Genomic DNA, 16,050 nt, shown 5'->3' with positions numbered 1-16,050 from the left:
CTTCTCTTATTTTGTAGATGTCCTTGATGAGATTGAAAATGAATTCCATATTTTCATCTGGTATTCTTATATGAGAAGATCTGTTTCAGACACTCTAAACATTTTGCCTTCTGTTGACCAGCATGGCAGGATTCAAGCGAGGATATGATGGAAAGATTGCTGGATTATATGATCTGGATAAAACCTTGGGTCGAGGTCATTTTGCAGTGGTTAAACTTGCCAGGCATGTGTTTACAGGTGAAAAGGTGGCAGTAAAAGTTATTGACAAGACAAAGCTGGACACTCTAGCCACTGGCCATCTTTTCCAGGAAGTGAGATGCATGAAATTGGTGCAACATCCTAACATCGTACGCCTTTATGAAGTTATTGACACCCAGACCAAACTGTATCTTATTCTAGAACTTGGGGATGGAGGAGATATGTTTGATTACATAATGAAACACGAGGAAGGTCTTAATGAAGACTTGGCCAAGAAGTACTTTGCTCAGATAGTTCATGCTATATCTTATTGTCATAAACTCCATGTGGTTCATAGAGACTTAAAACCAGAGAATGTAGTCTTCTTTGAAAAACAAGGTCTTGTAAAGTTGACAGACTTTGGTTTCAGCAACAAATTTCAACCAGGGAAGAAGCTCACGACAAGCTGTGGATCTCTTGCATATTCTGCTCCAGAAATTCTGCTTGGTGATGAGTATGATGCACCCGCAGTAGGTAGGTAATCTTCTCTCCAGTATTTGCCCACTTGAATTCTACCAGCTATTTTTTTGTTGGTTAAATTGACTGTTTATCTAAAAAATGATTTCTAAGACAATTTTGATTATGTATATCTTAACACGTGGAATTTCATGAATGCTCTGTATACCTAAAGCTAGGGGTTGGTTTATTTCAACCTTTAAATGGCAAATTTCCTTTGTCAGCACAAAGGAAAATAAGTGATGCTGTTTAGGGTCCCCTCTCATCTGCTCCTTGTCATTTTTTTCTGAAGATCTGAGGACTTTTCTTGTTTTGGATATTTCTGGGAACCTAGAACTATCATCTCTTTCTTGTGAGTATCCTTTAGCAGTCATTGGAGGCCCGTATTAGAGAAGTACTATGAATATTACAGTGCAGCACAAGGATTTGGGTATTGGAATCAATTATTAACTGTGAATTTAAATAGATACTTGACTTCTCTTTGTTCGAGTTCTGCATTCCTAAAATGTAATGAAATCTGATACAGATACAGCATTCTCATATTATCTTGTTTACTTTTCACAGCGACCTGCATGGTGGTGGTTGTCCATCTCATTGTTTAGAACGGGAAGTGGCATACATGTTGTGTTCTGGAGTAGTTGTAGCCGTTGGTGTTCCCAGATGCCCTCCCCTGTCACTCCCAGCACCGTGTTCCCTCTCATTTGTCAAGAGTAATCTACTCGTGGGAGAAGTGTTTACTGCTTTCCCCCTTGGGATTAGATATTTCTGGAAGATGGTGAAGGAATTTACTTTTAGGTTTTAAGGATTTATTGACCTGAAGGTACAGTTAACTTAATTTTTAAGTTGCGTCTTGGAAAAATACATCCCAGTACTACATGCACATGATGTCAGTCAGACTTCATAGATAAAAGTTTTTTTATTTGCATTCTGATCATTTGAATACAGGTTAGAGACGATTAGTGATGAAGGCTCTGTCAGCTTTGAAGAATGGGGGTGTGTGATGCTGAATACTCTGTGTGCTAAGGCACTGAGTTTAGAGTGTTGTGTCTGGAAAAGAAAGGGTTCCTGAATGGTGTCTTTGTACTCAGATAACTAGGCTTCACTGAAGACTTTGATTAGGATATTTGAGCCAGAGATTTTTGACTGGTGGGGTCACTCTAATCAGAAAATGAAACCAGGAATTTACAAAAAACACTAATGTCTAAACAGGAAAGATCCTCTGCCTCATTAGTACAGGGAAAGGCAAAGTAAAATCACTATAAGATACTGTTTCATATTTTCACATTGGGAAAAATTGAAGTCAGACAAAACGACCACAGAGCCTCAGGAGCTTGTGACACCATGTAGAAGAAAATCTGACTGTCTGCCAAAGAAAGATGTGCACTTCTCATGACCAAGCTGTTCTTTTACTCCTGTATTCAAGGGATTTTTAAAGAATGTTTTTAACAACATTGTTGAATGTACATCAATACGGCATATTCTATACATTGGTGAAAAATGAAACATGCATGTCAGCATGACTAGGTTTAGCAAGGACAATGTTTAAAGGGAAAAAAGGTAAATTGGGTAAGAATAACTGTACTATTATAGCATTTCTACAAAAAAATGAGAAATAGATGAAGGGGTGCACGCACATGTAGGAAACCAGGAGAACAAGATAGATTGCTTCTGAGGGATGGGCATGTCCGTAGGCTTTCAGCTGAACTGGTGGTGGTCTTCACTTTCTAAGTTGGGTGGCGGGGACACAAATGTTCGTTGTAATCTTTTTTTCTCCTTCTATTTAAGTATTGCATAATAAAACTTAAAAAATTACAATAAAGCAGAAGAAAATTGGGAGGATGTTCACCAATCTGATAAATGGTTACGTTATGTTGGAAATAAGATTGGGTGGAATTCATGGGTAAACTTTTCAGTTTTGATATTTATATTTATCTTGATTGATCTTGTATAATTATGTGCTTGAAATATAGAATTGCTTGTAAGAAATGGACACTTTTCTGTTGATATACAATGAGTTTATCATACCGAACTAATCAGTGATTTTTTCCATAGTTGTTTTTAGAAAATGGTAAATACTAAAATTAAAATTTAAAAATCTGTCATTGCATTAATTGCCAGATGCTGCTAAATAAAAACATTTAAGTTCAGTTTTATAAGCAAATGTTAATGCTGATTCTCGGCATTGGGAGTTTAGGAATTACCCTAGTACTCTTAAGAGAGTCAGAGTTTGATTTTGCTTATCAACTACTATGTTTTTTTTTTTTTTTACATTTATATTTTCTCTAGGATCTTTGAGGTTATTTATTTTTATTCTTTTTCAGTGTCTAGAATCAAAATATTTTTTAAAAGATTTATTTATTTATTTATTTAATTGAGAGGCAGAGTCAGAGACATAGAGAGAGAGAGAGAGAGACAGAGAGAGAGGTCTTCATCCATTGGTCACTCCTTAAATGGCCGCAGTGGCTGGAGCTGCCCAGATCTGAAGCCAGGAGCCAGGAGCTTCTTCTGAGTCTTCCATGTGGGTGGAGGGGCCCAAGCACTTGGGCCATCTTCTACTGCTATATCAAGCTATCAGCAGGGAGCTAGATTAGAAGTGGAGCAGCCGGACTTGAACCGGTGCAGGCTTAACCTGCCACAGCGCCAGCCCCCAAAATCAAAATCTTATTTCTTTACTGTCTGGATTTCTAACAGATGCATTTTCTGTCTCCCACCATCTCTGGTGGTATCCTGGGGACTTCATTTATTGCTGAAGTTTATCTTTATTGTTTGATTCCTTGTGTAACCCAAAATTACTTAAGAAGTTTTTTGTTAAAATCAAAATGGATAGATTTACTTATCCTTTAACTGGTTTTTAATTTCTAATTTTAATACATAGAAGTTAATAGATACGTTCAATCAATTTCTGCATTGGGGAATATTTGTAGATTTCCTTTGTAGTCTAACACATAATTTTTACTATGTTGACTTTTCTCTGTGTAAATAAGATACTTTTATTCTTGCATACAGAGATTTATGCATAATCAAAATTGTTCATTGTGCAGTTTATTCCCTTGTATATTTGTTTTTATCTAATCTGTCATTTTCTTAGAGAATTATGCTAGTCTGTAATTTGTGAATTTTGTAGTTCACTTAATTTTTTGCCCATATATGATACAAGTATTTTAACACTGTGTTAGGTATATTAATTTTTATAATTTACTTTATATGATAAGCTATAGCTGTTATCAATATAAGTTCTTATTGTGTTGAGTTCTGTTTTGTCATTATTTAAAGTTTATCTCTCTTAAAATATAATATTTATCTTTATACCCACTATAGTGGCTATTTGTTTGTTTAAGATTTATTTATTTTGAAAGAGTTAGGGAGAGGGAGATCTTCTATCTGATTTACTCCCCAGATGGCTGCAATGGCCAGTGCTAGGCCATGCTGAAGTCAGGAGTTTTATCTAGGTCTCCCACATGGGTACAGTTGCCCAAGCACTTGGGCCATTTCTGCTGCTTTTCCCAGGCCATTAGCAGGGAGCTGGATCAGAAGTGGAACAGTGGGGACATGAACTGGCGCTCATATGGGATGTCAGTGTCACGGGCAGCAGCTTTACCTGCTAAACCACAAGGGTGGTGCCAGGTTTATCTGTTTTAAACAGTATGGATTCTGGATCTATTCTGAGTCAATCTTTTTTTTTTTTTTTTTTTTTTAAGGTTTATTTATTTATTGGAAAGGCAGATTTACAGAGAGGCAGAAGCAGAGAGAGAGAGAGAGGTCATCCATCTGTGGGTTCACTCTCCAGGTGGCCTGAACAGCCAGGAGCTTCCCCTAAGTGTCCCATGTGGGTACAGGGGCCCAAGCACTTGGACCATCTTCTGCTGCTGTCCTAGACCTTAGCAGAGAGCCGGATCAGAAGTAGAGCAGCCGGGACTCAAACCAGCACCCAGATGGGATGCCGGCACTGCAGGCCACGCCTTTACCTGGTCTGTGCTGTCCTCTGTGTTACCTTATTTTGTTTTTCATTTGCCTTATTATGTATTACCTTTTCCCATATTTCTTAAATTATTTAAGTGTTCTTTACCCTTCCTGCCACAGTGGTTACAAGAGGTTGTGTTTTTCTCTTTGTATTGGTATCCACTCTTAATGTCCAGAGTTAATCAGTATCCATATTGTTTCTCCTACCCTACTAATAACCACAATTTACTTTCGCTTCCCTTTAATATTAAAAATGTGCTGTCCTCTTGTTTGCAATAAATTTTTACTTCATTTTACAATGTTGTCAACCCCCCTAACCTTCACTTGGGTTATTTTTACTTAGTTTTCTTTGTAATCTTTCAGAGAGGATTTGTGAAAAATTCCCCAGTCTTTCTAAAAATGTCCTCACATTTGAATGATAATTTGGTAATAGAAATATGTAGTAAAATTCATTTTCCTGTCAACTTTGTATATACATTTTTTATATATTTCTTGTCGTCTTTTTCCTTCCGGCATTGCCAGTGAAAAGTCTGAGACTGTGTTTTGGTAGGATTCTGTTTCCTTGATGCTTTGTGGCATGTTTTTTCATTTTCTAACACTTCTGGAGGCACCTTATGATATGGGTTTCTTGGGGGTTCATTCTTTCTCCAGTACTCGTTTTTCTAGGCCTTGGCGATGTTGCTTGTTTGCCCATCTCTGTTTCTCATATTCCTAGATAGCCTGTCTGTGAACACAGTGTTTGAGAGTTGTAGTCTATGGGAGAGGACAGGCCGTGGCCACGTGAGAAGGCCTGGCCTCTGTTCTTGCTGTTGGACAGACCCCCTGGGCTCCATCCTCTCTCTGTTCCTAGTGATTTCTCCTGCCTGGATCTGTGTCTTTCGGGCATGTTGGTGCTGTTGTAGAGCTCTGGGCCGGGAGAAGTTCCAGCTCGGTTACCCTCTGACAGTTGTCTTGATGCCATTCCTTCCTGCTCCCGTTCCGGCCTCTAGAAAGTACCACAGAAGCAGCTGCCCTCTAGGTTTTGGGGCTCCCATGTCCTCTTTCCATATGATCAACGTGGTCTACCTTTTCTGTCATGTCTGGGGATTCTGGGAGAAAGGGTGTCAAGATCATGGGCAGTGATGGGCTTCTGAGACAGTGCATGAAGTTGACCTGGCTGAGTTAGAAAGGAAAGAGGAAAAATGATTTGCATGAAAAACCTTGGAATTTATCCTTGCCGGCCTTGACATTTCTGTGGTAGAGACTGTAGTTCGGCAGTGTATGTGGGGAGAGCTCGTTACTGCTGCTTGCGGTGGCGGTTTACCCAGCGAGGTAGCGGGCAGAGGAATGAACCTGTGCTGCTGAGCCGAGGCCGCTCCATGCCTTTGCTCTGCTGAAGCTGATGGATGCCTTGCTGCTTGCCCTGTGGGGTGGCCTGATCGTCTGAGGCTCTGAATCAGTTTCTGGGGAAGTAGGATTCTTTTCAAAACAGTGTTAGGAAAGACCTTACTCTTTAAAAACTAAACTAGGGGCCGGCACTGTGGCGTAGCAGGTAAAGCTGCTGCCTGCAGTGCCAGCATCCCATATGGGTGCAGTTAGAATCTTGGCTGCCTCACTTCCAATCCAGCTTTCTGCTATGGCCCGGGAAGGCAGTGGAGGATGGCCCACGTCCTTAGGCCCTGCACCCGCATGGGAGACCAGGAGAAGCACCTGGCTCCTGGCTTCAGATCAGCACGATGCGCTGGCCGTGGCGGCCATTGGAGGGTGAACCAATGGCAAAAAGGAAGACCTTTCTTTCTGTATCTCTCTCTCTCTCTCACTATCCACTCTGCCTGTCTCAAAAAAAAAAAAAAAAAAAAAAAAAAAGGAAGGAACAATTTTGATTTGATAAAGAGCATGTGCAAAAACTTAGTTAACCTCGATGAAAGCCTGGATGCTCTCCTGAGTGCAGAGCTAGGCAGGGATTTACAAGTACTGCTGTCACTCCACGTGGTACTCAAAGGCATACAGGTTTGGAAAGGAAGAAATAAAAATGTTTTAACTTGGAGATGATGCAATTTTCTACATAGAAAACCTAAAGGAATCTTGAGAAAAATGGCTATCACTAATACTTGAATCTAAGATCACAGTTACAAAATCAACACAGAAAAATCAATTGTATTTCTATAACAATAACCACAAATGTGTGAAGACCAAAATTTAAAAGGATGCTATTTAAAGTCATGGTAAAGAAGATGAAATACTTGAGTATCGATCTCAACACATCTAACAGAAACATTTACTGTGAAAATGAAAATGACAAAATGCTAGTGAAAGATACCAAAGAAGACCTAAATAAATGGGGAGACATACATGTTCCTGAATTGGAAGACAACAAAATGTAGATGTCATTTGAAGGCAGAGTTACAGAGAGGCAGAGAGAGAGAGAGGCCTTCCATCTGCTGGTTCACTCCCCAAGTGGCTGCAACGGTGAGGGAGAGAGAGAGAGAGAAAGAGAGGGAGAGAGAGAGGGGCCTTCCATCCGCTGGTTCACTCCCCAAGTGGCTACAACGGCCAGGGCTGCGCCAATCCGAAGTCAGCAGCCACGAGCTTCTTCTGGGTCTTCCATGCATGTGCAGGGCCCCAAGCACTTGGGCCATCTTCCACTGCTTTCCCAGGCCATAGCAGAGAGCTGGATCGGAAGTGGAGCAGCCAGGACTCCGGCGCCCATATGGGATGCTGGCACTGCAGGCAGCGGCTTTACCCGCTGTGCCACAGCATTGGCCCCAGTGATGTTATTCTAAAGTTTGTATGGAAGGGCAAAGAACTTAGAATAGCTAATATAATTTTGACAAAAAAGGAGAGAAATCACTGATAAAACCACTTAAGATAGCTTATTGTCATTGTCTTATAAAACTAAGCGGCCATTGGAGGGTGAACCAACGGTAAAGGAAGACCTTTCTGTCTCTCTCTCTCTCTCACTATGCACTCTGCCTGTCCAAAAAAAAAAAAAAAAAAAAAAAAAAACAGGTAGTCATGAAACATAGGGTGTCCTCCCAGAGCTGACAACATTTAGCCGTCACCGTGTTAATATAGCTGGTATTTGTATTTATTTTAGAGTAGTGACTCTTTTTTTATTTTTATTTTTTGGAGAGAGACAGATAGATACATCTTCCACCAACTGGACCAGGCCAAAACTGGGAGCTGGGGACTCAATCCAGGTCTCTCATTTGGGTGGCAGACCCAATAACTTAAAAAATATATATTTATTTGAAAGGCAGAGTTAGAAGGAGTGGGAAGAGACAAAGAGAGATCTTCTATCTGCTGGTTCATTCCCCAAATGGCTGCAGTGCTGGAGCTGGGCCAGTCCAAAACCAGGAGTCCAGAACTCCATCCCGGTCTCCCATGTGGGTGGCAAGAGCTCAGGTACTTAAGCCATCATCTGTTCTAGGAAGGAGCTGGATCAGACATGGAGCAGCCAGGAGTGGAACCAGTGCTCATATGGGATGCCAGCATTGCAAGTGGCTGCTTAACCTGCTAAGCCACAATGCTGGCCCCAGAACCCAGTAACTTGATCGATCACTGCTGTTCCCTGGGATTCACATTAGCAGGAAGCTGGAGTCGGGAGCTGGGGGTGGACCTTGAACCCTAATACTCCAGGTGGGACATGGGTGTCGCAGTTGATATCTTAACTGCTAGACCAAACACCTGCCCCTATAGTAGTAGTTCTTATTCTCATTTCTGAAGCCTTAGGATCTCATAAAGACTATAGAAACTTATTAGAATTATGTCCTTAAACATCTTGATTACTTACTGCATATGTGTATCTAAAAATGGCTTTCTGCTTGTTCAAAATGAATTGCATTGCCTTTTGATAAGGTAGATTAGTGAAACGTAAATTGGGGTATTCTTGGCTATTAGTTTATATGCTACTCTTTTTTTTTTTTTTTTTTTTTGACAGGCAGAGTGGATAGTGAGAGAGAGAGACAGACAGGTCTTCCTTTTCTGTTGGTTCTCTGTCCAATGGCTGCTGTGGCCAGCGCGCTGCGGCCTGCGCACCGCGCTGATCCGAAGCCAGGAGCCAGGTGCCTCTCCAGGTCTCCCATGTGGGTACAGGGCCCAAGGACTTGGGCTATCCTCCACTGCACTCCCGGGCCACAGCAGAGAGCTGGACTGGAAGAGGGGCAACCAGAACAGAATCCAGCGCCCCGACCGGGACTAGAACCCGGGGTGCCGGCGCCGCAGGCAGAGGATTAGCCTAGTGAGCCATGGCGCCAGCCGCTACTCATTTTTTTAAAAAAGATTTTATTTATTTATTTGAGAGGTAGAGTTAAAGATAATGAGAGGGAGAGACAGAAAGGTCTTTGATCCGTTGATTCACTCTCCAAATGGCTGCAATGGCTGGAGCTGCGCCGATCTGGAGCCAGGAGCCAGGTGCCAGGTGCTTCTTCTAGGTCTCCCAAAACATGGGTGCAGGGGCGCAAGGACTTGAGCCATCTTCTACTGCTTTTGCAGGCCACAGCAGGGAGCTAGACTGGAAGAGGAGTAGCTGAAACTAGAACTGGCGCCCATATGGGATGCTGGCACTGTAGGCGGAAGATTAACCTACTGCACCACAGCACCGCCCCCCCCCCCCCATATGGTACTCATAATTTGTATAATATATCAGTTTAGAAATGTTGACATTCCAGGCAGGAGTTGTAGCAGTCCTTTTTTGCCCTCTAGTTTCTGTGAGAAAGTATCTCCTCAGTAGGTTCTTTAGTTTCGTGTCTTCTAGAGAATTTGGAAAAAGGATGTGGCTGCCAAAAGAAATAGGATTGTCACGTTGAGTATACAGTTGTTAAAATGTTTTCTCAGGGGGAACTTTCTGAAGGGTCTTGGCAGGTAGTGCTCTAAGCTGCCATGCCTTTGTGATGCACCTTTGAAATATTTCAGAAGGACCTACGTGAATGAGAAACTTCCTCTTTGGTTGATACACATCTGTATTTGGAGTTTGTATCATGAACTGGTAACTCCTAGCTTTTTCTTCAGATTTATTTCAGGGAAGCTGTCCGTGTGCTGGCCTTCACAGCCCTTCCTGAGCTACTCCAATCTGAATGTGCAGGTTCATTTCGCATCTCAGTATCTTGCTAGAGGCAGGTGTTGCGTGATGTCTCAGTGTTTGCACACCTGGACCTTCTCTTCCCAGAGTCAGAATCTGGTTAACTTTTGTGTTACTTAACTCTTGTACTATTTGCTGCTTGGATGTAGGGACCTGATGGATCCTGGGTTAGAAGACGTCAGGTTTATGTCACAGACTTGGGGAGTATCCGTGTAAAGGAATGCTTTGTACCTCTTCTATGGATAGGGAAAGCAGTTTGGTGCCTTAAAGTAGTACATCCATAAATCTTACTAAAAATAAATGTTCCCAGCCACCGTTGCTGGTGTTATACTAAATTGTCAAGAAATAAACAACAGATCCCTGGCAATGAAGTACACACCTTCCACATCCAAGCTGCCAAGTGAACAGTCACACACACTCTGAAAGATATCTTAGACAACTGTATCATTGCCACTTGACATAGAAAACCAAAAGGAACAAAATGAAAATCTTTCCTTGAGCTTCCTGAAGTTTCTCACGTCGGTGAGAAACAACAGGTATTGCTGAAACTTCGGTTGAGGATAAGTTCTGGCGTGAACCCATCTACAAATAAAAAGCACGTTCATTTAGAATCAGTTTTTCTTCATGGTGTGGAGGCTTTATAATGTCAGTGTTGCATAATTAAGGATTACAACAGCAGGTGGCAGGGATTCTGTGCATCAAGTAAAATCTTGTGAGTTTCACAGATGAACAGTTATTCAATTCAACACTCGTAATAAAGCTTCCTGAACATAAAACATGCTTGGTTGGTGTAGTCAGTAGGTACCATAGTAGGTTTTTCATGTTAACTCAGCTGTTGATTTTAAAATGTTTTGAAAGGCCTGAAAAATATAGAAATCGTGTGTGTTTTTTTAAAATTTTTTTGTTACCTTGCATTTTTTGTTATCTTGTTTGTTTGCACTGTGTTACTAGGCTCAGATCAAATGAAGTGTGTTGATTCTATTTTGAAAAACGTTGTTTACTCTAATAGTGGTGTGGTAAGATTTAAATTGGTGGTTCTCGGTGGTCGCCATCCATCATTTTTACCTGGAGATCAAGGAAGGTTAATTAAGGGCATGGGCCCTACTCTTAGAAATTGTGATTCCCAAGGTCTCATAAGTGAGGTCTTTATCCGGAAGCTGTTTTGGGATTCTGATGTGTATCCAGCTTTGCCTACTGCTGATTCTAATCTAAAGAATCAGATGTTTATATATATTATTGGAAAAATGCATAGATCCCCAGTGTTTTAATTGTAATACTTTTCAAGGAATAAGTATTTGGAAAAAAATTAATTTGTTTAGTTTCTGGATGTGAATGATGTTTCTTTCTTTATGACGTCAGTAATTGAAGCTTATTATTTTTTTTCCTTCCCTTGAGTCCCACTGTTGGTCTGTGCTCATTTAGGAATGGGTGGAAGCCTTCTGAATGCTGGTTGGGCTCTGTGTCCCCAGAACCAGTGTGTGGAACTTCCAGCAGGATGCTCCTGGGGGCTCCCTGCTGTGTTGACTGCCTGGCCTTTTCTGTGTGAGGGGCCCAAGGCCATCCTGCACCCTTGCCTTCCGCTGCAGCTGCTGGTGAGGGTGTCCCCTGGTGTCCTTCAAGGCAGAGAGAAGGCTGGCACCTCGCCAGCTCAGTCCAGATGTCTTTTGTGATTCGGGGGCCATCGTGGCATGCTCGCAGTTCTCTGGGACTCTGTTTCTTAGAAAGGTGTTTTGTTGGTTTGTTGTGCAGTGGGTCCCTGCTGTATGTCTGAAATCCTGTGTGGAATGACAGAGGTGTGTACAGTTGGCCATTATATTCCTGCTAATATGAGCACATGTCAGAAGTTAATATTCATCAACATATCAAAGCGGAGCCCAGCCTTTGAGCCTGGGCGTGTCCATCCTGTGTGACAGGGCTGAGTGGCATGAGCAGGTATATGCTAGAGAGAAGATGCAGGAAAGGAGGTTTGTGGATTCAGGTTTTCTCTGTTCTAGGCTGCCACAGTTCTCAGGGATCGAAAACCCAGAGGCCTGGGGCTTTGGGTGAGGGCAAGTGGGAATTTTGATAAGAGCAGCAAGGAGAGGGGAGCTCCTTGAGTGGGTGGTGGGGAGCCTGCGGGTAACCACCACACCACTCACTGTTCCTTATAAAATTGACGTCTGACCTGTCACTCCTTGCACCTCCTCAAACACTTCCCACTTCATAGAAGCAAACCAGAGTCCCCAAGGCGGCCACAGCAGCCCGCAGGATTGGGCTGCTCACTTCTCCCCTGACCGCGCCTCCCCTGGCTGGTGCAGCACTGGCTCCTTGCTCTTAGTCACAGCCCAGGCCCGGCTCTGCCTAGGGACCTCTGGCCCACTTGCACCCCCTGTGAGGCTTCGCTTCTCCAGAGCTGTGGGCCCAGCACTGCTTGTCTCCCTCCTGCCTGCCCCGCTGGCTCTCTGCTCTTGCCTCCGTTTGTGAATTGAAGCAATCCTTCCTGACTTTCGATTGTTGAGATTACATGAATGAATACATGTGAAGTTCTTCACGGAACAGCAGACACATCGTCAGCCCTGCGTGCATCAGAGGTCACACGCAGCGCTTCCCCTTCACGGAGATCCCAGGAATGCCTTAGGTTTTCATGCTGCTGCGGTTGCTGTCCTGGAGGGACACTGGACCTTAGAGTGTTTCCTTCCTGCCTCTCGCTCGCTCTCTGGGAGATGGGGAGACAGCATCCAAGGTGCTGGCCCCCGGGGGAATTTCTGCAGTGTTGGCTGTGGTGGGAAAACAGCAGGGAAGGGCCGGCCCGGGGCCTGTGCTCTGTCTTCGCACATGTTGTGTTCAACTTTGAGCATGTTAGGCTGCTTGTATTGAGGGAATAGGTTGACTTCTAAAGTAGGGAGATTTTCTCTCTGTTTTTTAAGTGTGAGATAAAAAACAAATGTCAGGGCCGGTGCCGTGGCTTAACAGGCTAATCCTCCGCCTTGCGGCGCCGGCACACCGGGTTCTAGTCCCGGTCGGGGCTCTAGATTCTATCCCGGTTGCCCCTCTTCCAGGCCAGCTCTCTGCTATGGCCCGGGAAGGCAGTGGAGGATGGCCCAAGTCCTTGGGCCCTGGACCCACATGGGAGACCAGGAGAAGTACCTGGCTCCTGGCTTCGGATCAGCGAGATGTGCCGGCTGCAGTGGCCATTGGAGGGTGAACCAATGGCAAAAAGGAAGACCTTTCTCTCTGTTTCTCTCTCTCTCTCACTATCCACTCTGCCTGTCAAAAAAACAAAACAAAACAAAAAACAAAAGTCAGTTCTTGAATATATTTGATAACTGGTTAGTTCCTTGGAACTGGAGGAAAGTTTTCAGATCGCACAGAACAGTCCTGGTTTAATACAGAAGCACACACAGTTGCTGAATCTTCTCATCTTCACTGGAATAGCCTAGGAGACCTCTGGAGCGTTGACATGTTAAATCTGCTTGTCGTGTTTCTCAGCTTTTCCTTGAGGCAGGAAGTACAAGCCTTTTGATGGAGAAAGACTAGTTTTCCAAGCCGATAATCAGTAGTAAGAACAAACCTAACACTGTAAATCCAGCATCTTGTTATTTACAGTAAGCTGCTGGATAGAAACTCCAGATGATCAGATGAGAGTAAGGTAGTGCTATTAAAAAGTACGGGAGAATAGGTTTGTCTGGTATTATGCAGACTGCTGTACCAGGTTACTCTCCTGTGCTTCCTCTGAGGGGGTCCTGGCAGGATCCGTTGCCTGCAGGTCTCCCTTTCTGGGGAAATCCTGTCCTGTCACGTCAGGAAGTTACAGGTGTGATTGTTAGGCTGTTGTGACTCCCACAGTGGCTGCTTGAGAAACACGCACAATCACATGTGTACACAGAATGGTGCAGTTCTCTCAGGGGCTGTGGCTTCTGTCCGATCCTCACACGTTCTGTTGACTTTGAGAGAGAATGAGCAGAGGCTGCCCTACGGGGCTAGTGCTTAGTAAAAGCTAGGATTCCAGACATTTGCTTTCCCTGCCTTCATTTCTTATTCCCATCCTTCTATGTAATCCATTTTTGTTGTTGGAAAACATTAATTTACCTAGATTTTAAGGTTTTATTAGGGATATGTTTAAAAAAAATCACATGTACTATAGCAAAAAACACTACCTAATTTTATATTTGAAAATTTTTATTTTAGAATTACTTTAAGCCCTGAATTGTAGCATTTGTGGCACAGCATTTGATGAATAGGCACACAGATGGTGTAGACCCTCTTTGTAGACCCAGGTACATCCTGGCATGTGCTGTAGCCACGCACAGAATAGTCACACTAGTGTGTTGGATGAAAATAAAGGAGGGGCAGTGGATGGCTTTTAAAAAAAGGATGATGAGATTGGGAGGACTCAATCCCTGACTGCCCTTCCGCTTTGGAGTTGGATGGGATGATGCCAGGACTGCATCCAGATGGCTCACTCAGCTCCCTTGCTCAGTAGTAAGGTCCTTCCATGAGTGCGCTATGTCTGTGTTTATGTCTTCACTGGATCCCTTGCCTGGTAAACATTTCCTGCTCTTACTGTTTGTTTAAATGAGTAAATATTACAGAGCTGAACTAAGGAAATTAAAATTTACGTTCTTCTGAAAACTTTGTGAAGTCTAATTGTGTTCATCCTCTCTGGCTCTTCCTGGTCTAAAGAGACCAAAGGTTCATGTCGTAACTCCTTTTCCTTGCCTCCTGTACACTCTTAGAGAAGTGCACACACATGTATATTCTGATTTCTTTTCAGAGGTGTTTACTGACCACTGTAAAGAACTTCTTTGATCTTGTTTTGGGGAAAGTAAAATGTGAGCTTACCACTCTTGGACAGAAAGAATGAGTGCAAGCAATGGTGCAATAAGCATTGGAGTATAAAAATAGAGGTGCAGAACACTGTCCTTATTTTTGTGCTTTAGGGTACTCCTCTGTAATTCGTTGTTGTTTTACCTGTTAGATCTCTGAATTTCCTTACTGTGTTTTATATTTCCTGGTGTGACTTGGGTAGGCACTTGTGGAAATTGGAGGCAAGGTTGTAGATGTGGCTGTTTCCAAAAGAGATACCAGGTCATTAGAGTGTACACTATTTTCATTTTTTAAAGTCAAATAAGCTTAAGTTGTAGTATTTGGTATGTTTGATGCGTTTTTGTTTATAGATCTGTTTTGTATTATCAACAGAGCTGGTGTGTATCAACTCTTACCTGATATTTGGAGGCCCCTGCTATAGTTTAAGAGACTTTGCATGGGGAAGAAGCCCTCAGATGGTGCACCCCATCTGCTTGTTCTGTGGTGTAACTCTTAGTTTTGTATTCGGTGGTACCTAGTTTCTAGAGGACTAAAACTGGCTTAACAAATTTTATTTATTTATTTTTGAGGCAGAGTTGCAGACAGAGGGAGAGGCAGAGAAAGGTCTTCCATCTACTGTTCACTCCGAAGATGGCTGCAATGGCTGGAGCTGGGCTGACCGGAAGCCAGAACCAGCGGCTTCTTCCGGGTCTCCCATGCCAGTGCAGGGGCCCAAGCACTTCCACTGCTTTCCCAGGCCACCAGCAGGGAGCTGAATTGGAAGTGGAGCAGCCAGGACTGTAACCAGCACGCATATGGGATGCTGGCACTGCAGGCAAGAGGCTTAACCTACTACGCCACAGTGCTGGCCCCTTAACAAGTTAAGAGACTGATGTACGTGATGAGATATAGCAGTCAACTACAAGCTTATATTCTTGCATCAGAGTAGCTGTTTTTTCCCCAAAATTTTACATGTTTTTGGGGGATCGGGGGAGTGGATTTTAATTTGGAAGGACTATTATCAGGTTCTTAAAATATAATTTGATAGAAATTTCTTGGATCTACCATCTAGCTTCAGCATCAGAATAAATTTATTAGTGTGGACGTTCTAGTTGTTAAGATGCTGATGAGGATGCCTGCACCCCACATTGGAATCCCTCAGTCCAGCTCCTGTTTCCAGCTTCCTGCTAGTGCAGACTCTGGGAGGCAGCAGGTGATGGCTGATGTAGTTGGATGCCTTCTGCCCTGGGAGACAAGCATTGAGTTTCCGGCTCCTCGCTCTGGCCTCTTCCTGTTGTGGACATTTAGGAAGTGAACCAGTGGTTGGGAGATCTCTCTGTCTCTCTGTGCTTCTCAAATAACATGTATAAATGAATTTACTAATTTGTGAGGCAAGAGTAGGTAGAGAATTTGAGTGTCTCTGGACTTTCTAAACCTGACTATTAGCTGTTGTCTGGGAAAAGGGGGAACAGGTTTCCATATGATAATGAAGCTTTTCACTATTTTTTTTTTTTGTTACTTTATCAAATTAAATTATCTTCAAAATTCTTAGC

The 16,050-nt window shown here is 43.0% G+C and overlaps 1 protein-coding gene across 1 annotated transcript in view; it reads left to right on the top strand.

Moving 5' to 3' along the window:
• The window catches only part of SNRK (SNF related kinase), a 62,239-nt gene that overhangs the window by 18,010 nt on the left and 28,179 nt on the right, over positions 1–16,050 (top strand). Inside the window, exon 2 of the mRNA XM_062200616.1 lies at positions 18–711. Within this exon, the coding sequence (XP_062056600.1) occupies positions 123–711 (589 nt within the window). The 5' untranslated portion in view covers positions 18–122. The remainder of the gene's footprint in view (positions 1–17; positions 712–16,050) is intronic.

Source organism: Lepus europaeus, chromosome 9 (assembly GCF_033115175.1).
Source record: "Lepus europaeus isolate LE1 chromosome 9, mLepTim1.pri, whole genome shotgun sequence".
NCBI classification, from domain to species: domain Eukaryota; kingdom Metazoa; phylum Chordata; class Mammalia; order Lagomorpha; family Leporidae; genus Lepus; species Lepus europaeus.
Note: the sequence above shows the minus strand (reverse complement) of the source record. Positions and strands in the feature narration are given on the sequence as shown.